Source organism: Symphalangus syndactylus, chromosome 2, assembly GCF_028878055.3.
Source record: "Symphalangus syndactylus isolate Jambi chromosome 2, NHGRI_mSymSyn1-v2.1_pri, whole genome shotgun sequence".
NCBI classification, from domain to species: Eukaryota; Metazoa; Chordata; class Mammalia; order Primates; family Hylobatidae; genus Symphalangus; species Symphalangus syndactylus.
The window spans coordinates 35,160,702-35,175,117 of NC_072424.2; the positions used below are offsets into that span (position 1 = coordinate 35,160,702).

Sequence of the window (14,416 nt, forward strand, 5' to 3'; positions counted from 1 at the left end):
ACAGCATGGTCACTCACTCATGGCACCACTAGGCAGGGTGTGGCTGAGGAAACCCTCTGGGGTTCCAAGGCTAGGGAACCCAAGGCTGGTCTGAGCTGGAACAGATTAGCCTTCACTCCCTGGACCTAGCTTTCCTCTCCTGTACACTAAACTCATGGGGCTGCCTCTGAATTACCTTGGCTTGGTTTTTTGTTTTGCTTTGAATTTAAATTGCAAGACCCTATCCTAGATCTAGTAAATCTGAATTTTACAAGTTATTGAGATAATTCTGATGTACAGCCTTGCAACCTCTAACAGCTCTCTCAGCTTAGAGACACTGTGGTTCCTGACTCTGTCCTGCAGCTCCCCCACCCCCAATTTAATCACTCTTCCACCCAAGCAATGAATAAGAGTCATTACTGAGAGCTTATTGTGTGCAAGGCACCTAGCCTCTCTTTCCTCAAAATCCAAATTGTGTTCATGCTCTTGTATGCCCGAGCTTCCCTTAGGTGATAAAATAGTACAGGGTCCTGCTAGAAAACTGAATGAGAAGTTAGTACTGCTTTCCATTCTCTCTCTGTCTGTCCTAAACTCTTAACATTGTAAGCAACTAGAAATTAAGGATTATATCTATACTGCACCATACTCTATGCAACTAGGTGCCTACTAAGTGCTTTAGACAATAACCAAATATATTCATCACCCAGAGAAAAATAATAATTTTTCCCTCAAACCCATTCTTATGTCACACAAAAGTGTCCAGAAGACAAGGCAGGCGAGGCTGTGGATGCACAGCCTGGAGGTCTGAACTGCCCACAGACATGCTGTTTGGCTCATGGGATGTTTTAAAAAAAAATAAGTTTCCAACATTTTCAGCTCTTATTTCAAATAAAAATCCAAATTCTGCCTTCTCTTAAAAATCAAACATTTAGCAGCAGTAGCCCCAGATTCCCATCCGGCAACAACTGGGCGGGACTGAACAGTCTCAGCCCCACGCGGGCTGGGCATGCACTCTCCAGCTCGTCAGAGTCCCAGGCCAGCCACTCCCTACCCACATAGCCAGCTCCACTCCTGCACACTATTTATCTGTCTGGCCCTAAAGACATGGGAGTGCCCATGTAACTTATCACCGGAACCAGAACAGAAGTCAGCACTATGAACCACACCAGGACAAGAGGTCTAAACTGGGGGTGTCCTGGATCCATCCACACATAGGGCTACCCTTGCTACAGGAATCTGAGTTGGAATCCCTGAACTGGAGTGGGGTTGAAGGGTGCATCATGTGAAACCATGGAAATGGAAGTCAGGAGCAAGCTTACCTTTTTAGCTTTTCTATTCACCAAGTCCTGGTGAAGGGAAACGTGCACTTCCAACTTCAAAAGATCAACATTTAAGATTACAACCTTCTTTTTCTGCCCAGATTCCACCTCCTGCCCTGCAGTGCAGAACCACAGTGTGATTATCCTTCTGGAACAGGGTGAAGGGAGAGCAGCACCTCTCACATGTAGTTGCTACCCTTTAGATCCAAAAAAGCAAAGAGGACACATGTCCTGGGTCCATACGGGTCATAATTAGGGAAATCAAAGGTCTATCTCCCATAGTTCAAGTTCAGGTAGGCCTTAATTTATGTAACCTAATATATAAAAATCTAGATTTACCCAATTGTAACAATTAAAGGATTCATACCTAAGCCTTTGCATTCACACAAGATAGGCACGCCAAAAATCTCTACCGAATCAACTCATCTACCCTAAGTATTTAGAAATTCTTTTTTTTTTTTTTTTTTTTTTTTTTTTTTTTTTTTCGAGACAGAGTCTCGCTCTGTCGCCCAGGCTGGAGTGCAGTGGCGCGATCTCGGCTCACTGCAAGCTCCGCCTCCTGGGTTCACGCCATTCTCCTGCCTCAGCCTCTCCGAGTAGCTGGGACTACAGGCGCCCGCCACCACGCCCGGCTAATTTTTTGTATTTTTAGTAGAGACGGGGTTTCACCATGGTCTCGATCTCCTGACCTCGTGATCCGCCCGCCTCGGCCTCCCAAAGTGCTGGGATTACAAGCGTGAGCCACTATATCCAGGAGAGGGAGCAATGGGCAAAGGGTCCTCCCACCAACCACAATGGGTAAGACAGAAGCACTCACCTGCGCGATGGTATCTGCTGGCTCTCAGGACCAGGTCAGGCACTGGACCCCCACTGAATACCACAGAGCCATCTTCCAACACCTCCTGCACCACTAGGTCAAGGAACATTCCTGGGGTCATCTCAGCCAGCGTCTGGATCAACACAGAGTCTGCCAGAGACCCAAGGGAAACACGGATTAGTACCATGAAACAACGCTCTCACTGTTCTTTTCCTCTGGCAGTGTGCTATCACAACGGAGGACAGTGAAGCACTGGAACCACTGACAAGGTAAAATCACTTTTTGCAAAAATGTTCAGTATCCATGAAAACTCTTGTCACAAGCAGACAGACCTAAGCCCCTTGCTAATAATCCTACCTGACCATAATTCATGGGAGTAGCCAACAAATACCAGGAAGACAGGCTTTCCTTTGGTTTCTGAATTTTCACTGTCCCCTCTCAAGCCTCCTGCTATGAAATTCCATTAAAGTTACAACAACCCCACACAATGGTTCAAAGTCTAAGAGGGTCAGAATAATAACCCCTCACAAAGCCTGGCAGGTCCCAGTTCCATTTCATCTGCTGAACAAAGGAATGAAAGGTGAAAAGGCAAGTGAATTCACAACAAATGCAAATATAAAGCCACAGAACTAAGGGAAATTTTGACTCTGGACTGGCAGTGGGGAGAAGGGGACATCTAGGATGCTCGCAATGACCTTTATCTTAAAGGGGTGTAATATAAACATTTATTGAGCTGCACACATAATAACTGTGCACTTTGGCCGGGCGCAGTGGCTCACACCTGTAATCCCAGCACTTTGGGAGGCCAGGGCGGGTGGATCACTTGATGTCAGCAGTTCGAGACCAGCCAGGCCAACATGGTGAAACCCTGTCTTCTCTAAAAATACAAAAATTAGCCAGGCATGGTGGCAGATGCCTGTAATCCCAGCTACTCCAGAGGCTGAGGAAGGAGAATCGCTTGAACCTGGGAGGTGGAAGTTGCAGTGAGCCAAGATCGCGCCACCGCACTCCAGCCCGGGTGACAGAGTGCAACTCGGTCTCAATAATAAATAATAATAATAATAATAAAATTGTGCACTTTATGCAGGTCATACTTCCATTAAAAAAAAAAGTTAACCAAATTTTTTTTTCTTATGTTCTGGGAAGCCCAACAACTCACCTAACAACAGGTGTAATTTACAACACATACTCCCACCCCTGGCCCGCCTCCCCTGCCCCACAGGTGCCCCACCTTGGTTGCTCATGAGGCTGCGCACGCCCTGCAGCTCCTCCAGGCACTGACTCAGGAGGAGGAGGCTGGTGGTGGCCAAGTCCCCCAGACCACAGTCCGACAGCCGCAGTGAAAGCAGCATCCGCTGCTTCTCCTCATCCACATTGGTCACCTTTGCCGCTACTGTCTGGCCCTCAACAAAGTGGTCACTTGTGGAGGTCACAAATTTGTCACTCATGATCTGAAGAGAAGAACAGGCAGCAGATGAGAAGAGGAAAGGTCTTCATTAAGACAACCCACTTGATGTCCCTGGAAAGGGGTATGTGAGTGGGGGGAAATGGGGCCCAGGAAGCTCCCCCAAGCCCTCTCTGAACACAGCTCCACTCCCCTTCCATAAAAACAGAGTCTCCGGATTGGCAGGGAGTGGTGGCTCACGCCTGTAATCCCAGCGCTTTGAGAGGCCGAGGGGGGCGGATCATGAGGTCAGGAGTTCCAGACCAGCCTGACCAACATGGTGAAACCCTGACTCTACTAAAAATACAAAAATTAGCCAGGAGTGATGGCATGCACCTGCAATTCCAGCTACTCGGAAGGCTGGGGCAGAAGAATCACTTGAATCTGGGAGGCAGAGGTTGCAGTGAGCCAAGACTGCACCACTGTACTCCAGCCTGGGCGACAGAGTGAGACTCCATCTCAAAAAAAAAAACAAAAACAAAAACAAACAAACAAAAAAAAACAGAGCCTCCAGGAGAGGGCACCCAGTCAAGAAGGCACATTCACAGCAAGCCAGGCAGACACCAGGGCTGTCCTCACCCCTAACAACCCACGGGAACCCTCTGCCCCTCACTGGGCTTGTTTCTGGGGCCCTCCCCTCTGCTCCCATTTTTAAAATGTTTCTGGCGGGGGATGCAAATGAGATTTTCCCAGGCAAAACACCAGGGAGACAGGGCTACAGAGGGGAAGAAATACTGATGAATGATCTGCAGCAGCAATCAGCTGCACGCCATTTGCTCGGCTGTCTTCATTGACTTTGGTGAGTCCCATCCCCCTTCTAGGCCTCGGCTGACATGCCAGGCACACCAGGAGGCTCTGCTAGGGGACTGCTGGGATTGTTCCCATCTGAAAGTGCAGGACTCAATGACATGGGGATGGGGGGGTTAATAATTTCCAGGACATTCTGGTCCCTTAACACCTTAAAAACCTCAGAAGTCTGCAAAACCTGTACTCAGTAGCTCAGGATGATCAATTTCCCTGTCTAAATGTGCTGAGAGCATAAAAACAAGTGCAGTCATCTTCACACTGGAGACCAAGGCCTTCAATGTGTAGTGTGGAGTGGGAAAGGTGTCCCTTCCTCCAGATGGTCACACAGCTGGGCAAGAGGAACATGGGCCAAAAGCTCAGCTGCACTCACCCCTCCCAGGTGCCTCTATGTCACACACACCTTAAGAGGTACCCGTGAAAATCTTTCAAAAGAGTAAAGTATCCTTGGCCAGGTGCGGTGGCTCACACCTGTAATCACAGCACTTTGGGAGGCTGAGGCAGGTGGATCACTTAAGGTCAGGAGTTCAAGACCAGCCTGGCCAACATGGTAAAACTCTGTCTCTACTATTCAAAAAAAAAAAAAAAAAAAAAAGCCGGGCATGTTGGTGGGCACCTGTAATCCCAGCTACTTGGAAGGCAGAAGCAGGAAAATCGCTTGAACCCAGGAGGCGGAGGTTACAGTGAGCAGAGATCACACCACTGCAATCCAGCCTGGGCGACAGAATGAGACTGTCTCAAAAAATAAATAAATAAATAAAGTATCCTACTCCTCCCCACCCGCCCTCAGGTTCTGTGACCTTGTATCTCTCCTCAAAGCCCTTGCACATGGAGTTGAACTTACAGCTTTTGGGGCCAGTCCGCTAAGACCTGAGGGGAACTGGATGAACACGCCATAGTCCTTGATGCTCTTCACAAAACCAATGAGCAGCATTCCAGGATGGATTTCTGAGAAGTTCTTGGGATCCTGGCCACCTTCTACTGTGGAGACCAAGGCTGGCTTCCTGCAAAGAAGCTAGTGGTACTTCATCAAGGAATGTTCCAGAAAGGGCAGATGAAATGTCCATCTCTCCCATCTCCTTTCTCCACAGAGAAAGACAGAACTGCAGGCTGATCTCTGCTCCTACAGCGATTCTCTAAGTGTGCAGACCAGCAGCATCAACATCGCCTGAAACTTAGGAGAAATGCAAGTTCTCAAGCACCACCTAGACCTACTGAATTAGAAACTTTGGTGTGGCCCAGCCATCTGCATGGCCCAACTGCACACTACAGCTGAGAATCACAGTTTTATTCCATTCCCGATTCACTAATCTGCAGATTACTAGAGGAGACCAAAAAGGGATGGCTCATCCCCCTGGTCTGGCAGCTGGATCAGCCATCACACAATCCTCCACTACTCCGTCTTCACACTGATGAACTTATTTTCCCTCCTCTGCCCATTTTTACTCCAAGGAGAATGAACTTTACATTCTGTGAGAAGCTCCTTCAAAGCACCCATGCAAAGACCAACGGGAATATTCCTGAGCCTATAGCCCCAGGGGAGAAGGCATGGGGGGAAAAAAAGAGGAAAGGGGGACAGAAGCCACCTTATTAATTGTTCTAACCCAAGGGGCAAGCACTGAAAGCCCCAAGAAAACTAGATGTGCTCCTGAGCACCCCACTGGGCCTCCTTCTCCAGCCCCCGAGAGTCCCCCTCTCTGCAACCTTTCAGGCTACTCCGCCCTGACCACTGGCATCTGCTAGCAGCGCTTACTCAGGCCTGCTCTTACTTTCCATAGCACAGGCTTCGTCACTGGTTTGGTTTTGTGGAGGTATTTCTGAGGTCAAATAGCTGTCTAATTTCCCCAGAATTTCCCATCCAAGCACCCATGGCCCCCCACCTTCCTCTGCTCCACAGATACCAGTCAAGGATACAACATGCCCCTCGCTCTGGCTCAGACACAGGACTCTGTGAAGGATGTCACCTGCCTGGAGCCAATGATGTAACAATGGGCCGTTGGCAACGTGGTCCGACAGATGAGACGTGGGGAGAAAAGCACGGATGTTGTGGGGCAGGACAGCCACCTCCAGCCCATCTTTGGTCTTCTCTAAAACCTTCACATCTACCAGCTAGAAAGACAAAAATAGCACTTGTCATGAACAGAGAACAACCTGATCTGGATCAGGTAGGGCTTGGAGGCATCAAACTCCGGCACCAAGGATCTCTAAGCGGCAGCTTTCTTCCAAACCCCACCCACCACCCCAACCACCCAGCATGCATGCACATGCACATGCACCAGGACTCATGTGTGGACCCATCGCACTCCTCTCTCAAGTCCCTCCATGGAGCCCCAGGAAAGCCAGAACTGCAGGCTGGCCCTAGGGACCCGAGAGGAAAGAGGTCAGGAGCCCACTGCTGAAAAGCCTCACTGTAACAGGACTTTCATGGACAGCTTCCATTTGTTCTGACACACAGGAAGGAATGCGTGTGAACCCCTCTAGCCCCAAAATCTTATCTAGCTACCTCTAACTTTCCGATTCATGGGTTCCAATACGCCACGTGTTAGTGGTGCCCTGCTCTCTGCCACTGTAACATAAAATAGCTTGTCCAGAGAAGTCCACGTACCTGCCCAATGTTAATGGCTTTTCCTTTCTTCTGACTGTGTCCTGCAGGCTCTTTCTTTGGCTCTGGATCACTCGACAGCTTGAAGGATAAGAGCATCCTCTCTTTGGATGGCTCACAGTTCAACACGGCAACCTTCACCACCTGGCAAGAAACCACACAGGCTTGGCCAACTCCTCCCAGCAAGCCTTGCAGGCCCTGCAGCGTGCCCTCCACTACTGCTGCAGAGGTGCTGAGAGATCTACCGAGCCTTTGGATCAGATCAGGAGGCAGTGAAAAGAAGAAATACACTGAGAGCTACACAATCCCCCAGGGTAGCCTTTGGGATAAAGGGAAGACATAAGTAACTTTTTTTGTACAATCCAAGTCTTAAAAATTATTTTTCTCTTTGAGGTGATGGAGATGCTAATTACCCTGGTTTGATCATTACACATTGTAAGCATGTACTGAAATATCACATGGTGGCCAGGCTTAGTGGCTCAGGCCTGTAATTCCAGCACTTTCAAAGGCCAAGGTGGGCTGATCACTTGAAGCCAGGAGTTCGAGACCAGCCTGGCCAACATGGTGAAATCCCATCTCTACTAAAAATACAGAAATTAGCCAGGCATGCCGGCACATGCCTGTAGTCCCAGCTACTTGGGAGGCTGAAGCATGAGAATCACTTGAGCCTGGGAGGTGGAAGTTGCAGTGAGCTGAGATCATGCCATTGCACTCCAGCCCGGGTGACAGAGGGAAACTCTGTCTCAAAAAAAAAAAAAAAAAAAAAAGAAAAGAAAAGAAAAAAGAAATATCACATTGTACCCCATAAATATGTACAATTATTATCTATCTGTTTAAAGTCATTTAAAAGAATAAAAAAGTGTTTTTCCTAGTGATACCAAGACTCACTAGTTTTACAGCACTGCCCCCATGTGGTGACAGTGACCTCAAAACAATTTCTGATATGAGAGGCACAGGTTTATTACAGGTAAAGACTGACCTCTTCCATGTGTGCCTGAGATCCATCAGCTTGCCAGCTTCTGTTGAACCCTGCCAGGCTTCCTCTCTGTTCTGTTCCCCATCTCCTCCATTTAGCCGGCTCACACCCACTGCCCCATGTGCTCTCTTCCTCAGCCTCTTAAAGGCAGCCCCACTACTTACGCTCCTTCGTATTTGTGTTTATGGGGTCACCAAGGGTAAAGGGGACCTGTCTAGGGGAAGGGTTACCTGGCCAGTGTAAAAAACTCTCTCCGGGTCAGGGATATACTCGGTACTGAGCTCATGCTTGGGCACCAGTCCCTGCACATTGTTGTAGAACTTAACAATGCAGCCATAGTCCTTGACCCTGATGATGAAGCCATGTGTCTGCAGACCAGGCTTGGCATCGGCATAGCAGGTAATGACAGGTAGTTTGGACTCAATCAGAGTTTTTTTCAGGGTCATCATCAGCTTCTTGGCTTCAGGGTCACAAAGCAAAACCTAGGGGCGGAACATAGGCTGTCATCAAGTTATCTGTTATCATGAGAGCCACTGAGCTGGTCTCTGCAACCTCTTAAACCCAGAAGCCACGGGGCCATTCCCCAAGAACCTGCTATAGCTTTTCCTCTAATCATCTCAGTGGCAGATTCTTCCTGCTTCCTGCTGTATGACAATCTGGAGCATACAAATCACTATTTCAAATGTAATTCCTCCCATAAATTGCTGCAAACTACCCTCTCCTGACCATGAAGCAACATTAATTATCTTACAGCACCTCTATGGAATCTTGGTTACAATAACTTCTACACCATCTTGGCTCCTTCCTAGTGGGCTTTGCATCTAGTCTAACAGAACCAATGATGAACCAATTTACCACCTTAGTACTGCTGTTTATTAGCTATGAAATAAGATGGAGATGCAACTGTCTTCACCCCCTCAGAAGGTCACCTCCTTAAAGACAGAAAAACTATTTTTAACCCTCGATCCCACTACTGTAAAATTTTGCACCAATGGGCAATCATTACCTCTGCTGAGTCAATAATGATGAGATAAGATGAATACAGGAAAATGTAACATGCTGAGTGCCTGACCATGGAGCACTCTTGTGTGCATCATCATGTTGAATCTTCACAACCCTATGAAGCTTTCCTTGGGATTCGAGCCTTTGTCATAAATCATCCATGTTTTGGCAGCTTTGCCAGGGCTATTTCTGTGCCTGGAACACACCCTTTGCTCTCCCCAACCTTCCAAATCCTGCCTATCCTTTTTAGTTCAAGTTCCACCTCTGCCAGAAATCTAGAAAACATTATTGTCATACAGAGCTGAATTCGAAAACTGGTTCTGCCATGTATTAGCTGTGTGACTCTGGGCAAGACAGTTGGCTTTCCTAAGCTTTAATTTCCCCACCCGCAAAATGAAGCTAATAGTACTTAATTGTTAGGGTTGTTTCAAGGATTAAATGAAATAATGCCTGTCACAAGCCTAGCATAGAAACTGGCACAGAATACCTGTTAGTGGCAGTCGCTATTGATAACGTCAACAATTCTGGCTGCTCCAGCCCACCCTCACCTCCCCTTTCTCAGCTGTGACCACAGCACACAACCTGCACCAAGCCACATGGCAAAAGATCACAGGCTGGCTTGCTCTCTCTTCACATATGAATATTTTAACTCCCAATTATACTACACAAAACGGGGACTTACTTTTCTCTTCCCAATGCCAGGTACAGCACAAGACACACTACAGACATTACACACTCACTTTGTGGAAAAAGGCAGAAACTTCAGTTGAGAACTGCTCTCTTCCCACCCAGCCAAAACCCCAAGAGACCCTTCAGGAGGCTTACCCGGCACTTGACCTCGTCCCCGATGTGGTACTTCTTCTCCGGATTCTTCATCAGGATGTCAGCCAGGTGCATGGGAGGTACCAGGCCCCTCATCTGCTCGCCCACCTTCACCAGCATCCCATATGACTTTATGGTTAGCACTGTGCCCTAGAGAATCCAAAGATAAGCTGCCGCAATGTCTCAAGAATGGCCTTTCCCCCACCTCTTACAACAAGGCATGTCACACCTCCCCTTCACAACCACCTTCCTGGGCTAACTGTGCCTGTTATTCCAGATGGCACATGGGTGAAGCACACACCCCACACTGAGCTGGATTATTCTGTCGGCTTTATTTATGGGAGCCTTCACATCTTTCTGTGTGAGCATGTGCTTTCTGTGTGCCTTAAAATACATTCCCCAAAGGAAGGGACTATGTCAAGGTCTCCTAAGGAATAAACTCTACATACAAAGGGGGCTGCTCGATTAGAGCCAAATGGTTGGAGAGGACAGGTATCTGGAACTGGCTTCTCATTAATATCCCAGGTAGATCAATGATCACAGGACTAACTTTTGATCTGGTCTACTAACCACCATCAAATCCCAAATCTCAGGATTTATGATCTACTGCCTTTGTGTAGCTGGGTGGTGCTAGTAAGATCTTACCTTGCAATTAATTATGAGTTACCCAAAGAAAGAGAAAGAAATTCTAGTCAGCAGGCAGAGGCAAGTAACATGACATTCAATGTGTTAACATGAGGACTAACAGGCTGACAGTCACCTGTGTGTGAACTAAAGAACGCCTGATGGTGAGGGACTACCTAGTTATATGCTTGAGGTCTTACCTTTACCACTGCCCCAGGCTGGATGTCATGATATCTAAGGTACTGAGCTTCAATAATAGACCTAGGACAAGGAGAAAACACAGAATTAAATAAACTAGGGCAGAGGTTGCCTAAAATTCAGGGCTACCACAGTCATGCTGGCAAGAAAGAAAACCCTCCCCAAGCACAGCCAGGAGAAACGGAATATGAACATGTACAGGTGCACATCTCTACACCCCTACCTGTTAATGACAGACTTACGTTCGTAGAGAGAGCAAGGCCAGTTCATCCATTTGGCTGTAGTCAATAATTCTACACTTGTGAGTATTCCCTGGCTTGAAGGCCTCAGGATTGAAGACGTTCTTAGAATCAGAGAGATGGCTGAGCTGCAAAGTACCAAGTGATTGAGGACAAGCCAGGGACAACAGGTCTGAGCCGATGAGACCTTACAGCCCATAGAGAGGACTCAACACTTATCATGTACCATAAAAACAGTACTTTGATTGCCTGGTTAAGTAATTCTTTACACTAAAAAACTGCTCTTTATCATCACAGAATTTCAGTAAGGTCAGGGAAAGTCCAGAACATAGGTCAGTCAACTGTGCCTAGTGCCTGTTTTTGTAAATAGAAGTTGTACTGGAATACAGCCATCCGTTCATTTACGTACTGCCTATGGCTGCTTTCATGCCATAACAGTAGCGTTGAACAATTAGGACAGAGACCACAGGAACCACAGCCTAAAGTATTTATGACCCAGCCCTTTAAGAAAAACTCTGCTGGGCCCTGGTCTGGATCCTAACTCATCCTTATACTTAACCATTAACCAAGTATCAGATATGGCAAGCTGGTTCTAAGGCATCCTAATACAGTCAATAGACATTGTTCTAATCACTATGAACAGGAATTAGAACTGCAATATCCAAAAATTTTAAACTAGCATCAAGGGATGAAAGAAGCAGAAATGGCCCCCTGTGCTCCAAAAGTCCTCCCAGTGATAAGATCCCTGACCAAATAAAGAGGCCTCCTTACCCGGGCATAGGCCAGAACCCCATCCTTCAGCCTAAACGTGGCCCCAGCCTTTTTGAAAAAACCCTGGACAGGAACATCATCCAGCACTGCTCCAAAGTTCTGGCAAGAGAGTCGGGTGAGTGGGCGTCCAGGTTGTAGGAAGATGGGGCGCAGGCTCAGGCGCACAACTCTGGTTCGAGGATGGATGCAGAGGATGCAGGCCCTCACCTAGACAAAAGGAAGGGCAGGGTGAGCACGAGGAGGCACACAGGAGCACCCTAGAGCAGACCTTCCAGGCATCAAGCCTCTCCACATGCTAACCAGGTATGTGAGTACTCACATCCTTAGTATGTAAGTACTCAAACTGGCTTCCATACTCAAGCAGCATGCAGAAAAGTCAAAATGTCCCATGGGGACTATGTATGACTAAATCAAAGCTTACTCAAGCCAGGTATGGGTGGCTCACACTGGTAATCCCAGCACTTTGGGACACCAAGGCAGGTGGATCACTTGAGCTCAGGAGTTAGAGACCAGTCTGCGCACATAGTGAAACCCCGTCTCAACAAAAATACAAAAATAGGCTGGGGATCATGGCTCATGCCTGTAATCCCAGCACTTTGGGAGTCTGAGGTGGGCAGATCACTTGAGATCAGGAGTCTGAGACAGCCCAGCCAACATGGCGAAACCTCATCTCTAGTTTAAAAAAAAAAAAGTTAGGGTGGAAGCGGTGGCTGATGCCTGTAATCCCAGCTCTTTGGGAGGCCGAGGCAGGCAGCAGGCAGATCACGAGGTCAGGAGATCAAGGCCATCCTGGCTAACACAGTGAAACCCCATCTCTATTAAAAATACAAAAAATTAGCTGAGTGTGGTGGCACACACCTGTAATCCCAGCTACTCAGGAGGCTGAAGCAGGAGAATCGCTTGAACCCAGGAGGTGGAGACTGCAGTGAGCCGAGATCGCGCCACTGCACTCCAGCCTGGGCGACAGAGCAAGACTCCGTTTCAAAAAAAAATTAGCCGGGCATGGTGGTACGTACCTGTAATTCCAGCTACTCAGGAGGCTGAGGCACAAGAATCACTTAAAATGGGGAGGCAGAGGTTGCAGTGAGCCAACACTGTGCCACTGCACTCCAGCCTGGGTGACAAAGTAAGACTCAGTCTCAAAAAAAAAACAAAAAAAAAAAAGTTAGCCAAGCATGGTGGCGTGCACCACTTTGGAAGGCTGAGACAGGAGAATCACCTGAGTGAGCCCAGGAGGTCAAGGCTGCAGTGAGTGATGATCGTGCCACTGCACTCCAGTCTGGGTGACAGAGTGAGATCCTGTCTCAAAAAATAATAATAAAATAAATAAATAAAAATTAGCCAGAAAGTTTACTCAAGGCCAGAAAACTATATACCAGGTGTCCCCTCAACACCAAGGAGCTGATGTATCTGTAATACAACAGAAACCATGTACTGGTGTCACTACACCCAAGGCCCCTCTGAAACTAACAGAAAAAGCCTGCTCTCATCACAACATTAAAAGATGTAAACTCCATACACAAATGGTTACAGGGTGAAAAAAATTACTAAAAAGAGGTTTAGGAAAATATTAACAGTATTATCACAAGGTAGTAGAAAATCCTAGTTTCACTTAAAAAAAAAATAAATTCTCAGCTAGTGGTAGTGGCTGAAGCCTATAATCCCAGCACTTCAGGAGGCCTAGGCAGGAGGATCATTTGAGCCTAGGTGTTTAAGACCAGCCTGAGCAACACAGCGAGACCCCATCTCTACAAAACATAGCAAAAATGAGCTGGGCGTGGTGGCATGCATCCACAGTTCCAGCTACTCAGGAGGCTGAGGTGGGAGGATTGCCTGAACCCAGGAGGTTGAGGTTGCAATTAACCGTGATTGTGCCATTGTACTCCACTCTGGGCAATAGTGTGTGACCTTGTCTCAAAAAATAAATAAATAAATAAATTATCTATAGCACACATTACTATTTAAAAAAAGAAATCATTTTAGAATTCTAAAAAATTCTGAATAACATATATTAAGATTTTCTTCCCAAATATCCATGTTCATTGTAGGAAATTTGAATATTTAAATACGAGCGGAGCCAGGGTTGTGGCTCATACCTGTAATCCCAGCACTTTGGGAGGCCAAGGTGGGGGGACTCCTTGAGCCCCGGAGTGCAAAACCAGTCTGGGCAACATGGCGAGACCTTGCCTGTAAAATTTTTTTTTTTTTTTTTAAAGACAGAGTCTCACTCTGTCGCTCAGGCTGGAGTGCAGTGGCACAATCTCGGCTCACTGCAACCTCTGCCTCCTGGGTTCAAGTGATTCTCCTGCCTCAGTTTCCCGAGTAGCTGGGACTACAGGCACGCGCCACCAGGTCTGGCTAATTTTTTTTATTTTTATTTTTAGTAGAGATGGGGTTTCACCATGCTGGCCAGGTTTGTTTTGAACTCCTGACCTTGTGATCCTCCCGCCTCGGCCTACCAAAGTGCTGGGATTACAGGCGTGAGCCACTACACCTGGCCTAAAAAAATTTTTTTTTAATTAGCCAGGCATCGTGGCATGCATCTGTGGTCCCAGCTACTCTGAGCACTAAGGTGGGAGGATCAATTGAGTCCAGGACATTGAAGCTGCAGTAAGCCGTGTTTGCACCACTGCACTCCAGCCTGGGTGACAGAGTAACACCCTGTCTTAAAAAAAAAAGAAAAAAGAAAAGAAAAGAACAGAAAAATCACCCAGAATTCATCACTATTAACACCTGATTGCATAATATTCCAGTATTTTAACCAGAGGTACTTTTTAAAATTTTTTTCAAAATTGGATCTATACTACTCATACAACTTT

General features: G+C 47.2%; 1 protein-coding gene across 5 annotated transcripts in view; it reads right to left on the bottom strand.

Moving 5' to 3' along the window:
* The window catches only part of PDCD11 (programmed cell death 11), a 53,908-nt gene that overhangs the window by 23,930 nt on the left and 15,562 nt on the right, over positions 1–14,416 (bottom strand). For all 5 annotated transcript variants that reach the window (XM_055250063.2, XM_055250056.2, XM_063626956.1 and 2 more), the window contains exons 9-19: positions 11,598–11,804; positions 10,830–10,954; positions 10,590–10,650; positions 9,769–9,915; positions 8,172–8,423; positions 6,969–7,109; positions 6,278–6,472; positions 5,208–5,378; positions 3,347–3,566; positions 2,116–2,265; positions 1,299–1,414 (exon numbers count right to left, since the gene is read on the bottom strand). In XM_055250063.2, the coding sequence (XP_055106038.2) occupies positions 1,299–1,414; positions 2,116–2,265; positions 3,347–3,566; positions 5,208–5,378; positions 6,278–6,472; positions 6,969–7,109; positions 8,172–8,423; positions 9,769–9,915; positions 10,590–10,650; positions 10,830–10,954; positions 11,598–11,804 (1,785 nt within the window). The remainder of the gene's footprint in view (positions 1–1,298; positions 1,415–2,115; positions 2,266–3,346; positions 3,567–5,207; positions 5,379–6,277; positions 6,473–6,968; positions 7,110–8,171; positions 8,424–9,768; positions 9,916–10,589; positions 10,651–10,829; positions 10,955–11,597; positions 11,805–14,416) is intronic.